The 2,013-nt window shown below is 45.3% G+C and overlaps 1 protein-coding gene across 1 annotated transcript; it reads right to left on the bottom strand.

Annotated features, from left to right (window-relative positions):
* Positions 1-1,049: 1,049 nt before the first annotated feature.
* LOC104937631 (trace amine-associated receptor 13c-like) lies at positions 1,050-2,013 on the bottom strand (the record flags this gene model as incomplete). The annotated part of the gene is made up of 1 exon (XM_027276226.1): positions 1,050-2,013. A coding segment is annotated over exon 1 (964 nt), but the record flags the coding sequence as incomplete, so codon positions are not given.

The following is a 2,013-nucleotide window of genomic DNA, read 5'->3' as shown; positions in this document are numbered from 1 at the left end:
ATCTCGTTAAAAGCCAGAGAGGTGACGGCAAGTTTGTTTGTTTACATGTGATTCAGATAAAAACAGGGCAAGCCTGTCCCTGGCAATACCTGTGATCCTTTAGGCAAAATCAAATGTTTTCTAATTATTGTCAGCAGTCTATGCGAGGGCAGACAGATAATTCATGTTTCAGTTAAGTTTTTAAAAAAAACACGACAGAGACAAAGACACTGATGCGTTTTTGTTAGCTTTTAAATCACAGCTTGCAAGAGAAGTTCATAAAGACACAGTTGGCATGCAGCGGCGCTGAATAATACTCCACAGGTGATGAGCCTGTGGACTACTTTTAAATTATTAATATGTGTAGATTTATCATACTGGATCGAATGATCCACTAGCATGAAGATATTTATATTATGTAGTTTTCTTGTACATGTTGTCTGCTGGAGAAAGGACCATAGTAACATAGCTGATACAACAAAGTGTGTGTCTCTGTGACGAGGACCTCTGAGGCTCGGGGTCGGGTCAGAGATGAGACAAACAACAGATATTTTCCATATTTCAGCAGGCCGAAAGGGTACTGAGTATATATGAGTAATAACTTTAACAAAACCATGATTTAAAAACAGAGTTAGACAAAGGCCAAACATTTCTTTCACGTGACACATCGTTATTGCTGCAAAGAGTCACACTGATGGTTTAACAAAGCTGACTTTAAATCTTTGAAGGTAATTATGCTGAATATATAAAAGGGGGGGGGGGGGATGAAGATAAGAGAAACTAACAAAAGTCATTTCAGACCCTTGCAGTCAGGCTTATAAGAGCATTGATAAATATATGATCATCTTTTGACTAATAATGTGTTTCTCTGACATCAGAAAGCCCACTCACATGTGTCTGTAGCATGCGTGAAAGTATGAAGCCACATCACATTATGTAGTCACTTTGTTGGGGGTCTTGGTGGTTTAAGACAAACATAATGAAATAATGCTTTGCTGGCAGAGTGTGTGCATTGTGCAGAAGGTCAAAATTACAAAAACAAGCAACCCCCGCGGCTACAAGATCTTTGCCTCCGCGTGAGGGAGGCTGCAGTATTCTGAGGGTCAAGATGAGTTTGATCGCTTTCCTAAACCAGGGGTAGAACAGAGCATAAATCAGAGGGTTCACACAGGAGTTTATCAGCATGAAGCCAGCCACCGCTGCGTAATAGGTCAAGTTAGTAGAGAATTCGTTGCCTGTGAGAGCGGGATAGTAATACGGACAGAAGCACATTAGAAACACAGCTATCACAATACCAAGAGTCCTGGCTGCCTTTCTTTCTGATTTCTTAGCAGTTGGAGCTGCAGTGGCAGCCGTCTGCAGCCGAATGACACGCATCTGAGAGACAGCAACCACAAACACCCTCATGTAGAGAACAACCATGACAGTACAGGGACCCACAAAGGTGAGAAAGAGGTCAACAGTTCCTGAGATGTGGCTGATGACCACCACACACTGCCCATGGCAGGAGGTAAACTTGTCTGGTTGCCGTATGTGGTCTAACAGAATCAGCCCGTTATAGATAACTGAACCGGTCCAACATGAACAGATTAAAACTTTAGCTCTGTTTAAGGTGATCTTAGTGGAATAGAGCAGTGGGTCACAGATAGCTAGATAACGGTCAATGGATATGAGAACCATGTGGCCCACAGAGGCTGAGACCAGACAGTAAGAAACATAAGGAGCCAGAGCGCACATCAGCTTCCCCAGCAGCCAACACGTCTCCATGTAGAACATGCCCTCGATGGGCATCACCAGCAGCCCGACAACCAGGTCGGCCACGGCCAGAGACAGCAGCAGGGCGTTGGTCGGAGTGTGGAGCTGCCGGAAGTGTGAGATGGAGACGATGACGAGCATGTTGAGCGTCACCGTGAGCAGAGAGGCGAAGGCCAGCAGGGTGTAGAGAGCAACCGTTTCAGAGCGAGGTCGAGACAGACGCCTGCAGGAGGAATTGATCTGGGGGAAGCAGAGCGAGGTGTCCCCAGCACCGTCCAT

Source organism: Larimichthys crocea, unplaced genomic scaffold, assembly GCF_000972845.2.
Source record: "Larimichthys crocea isolate SSNF unplaced genomic scaffold, L_crocea_2.0 scaffold32643, whole genome shotgun sequence".
NCBI lineage: Eukaryota > Metazoa > Chordata > Actinopteri > Sciaenidae > Larimichthys > Larimichthys crocea.
Note: the sequence above shows the minus strand (reverse complement) of the source record. Positions and strands in the feature narration are given on the sequence as shown.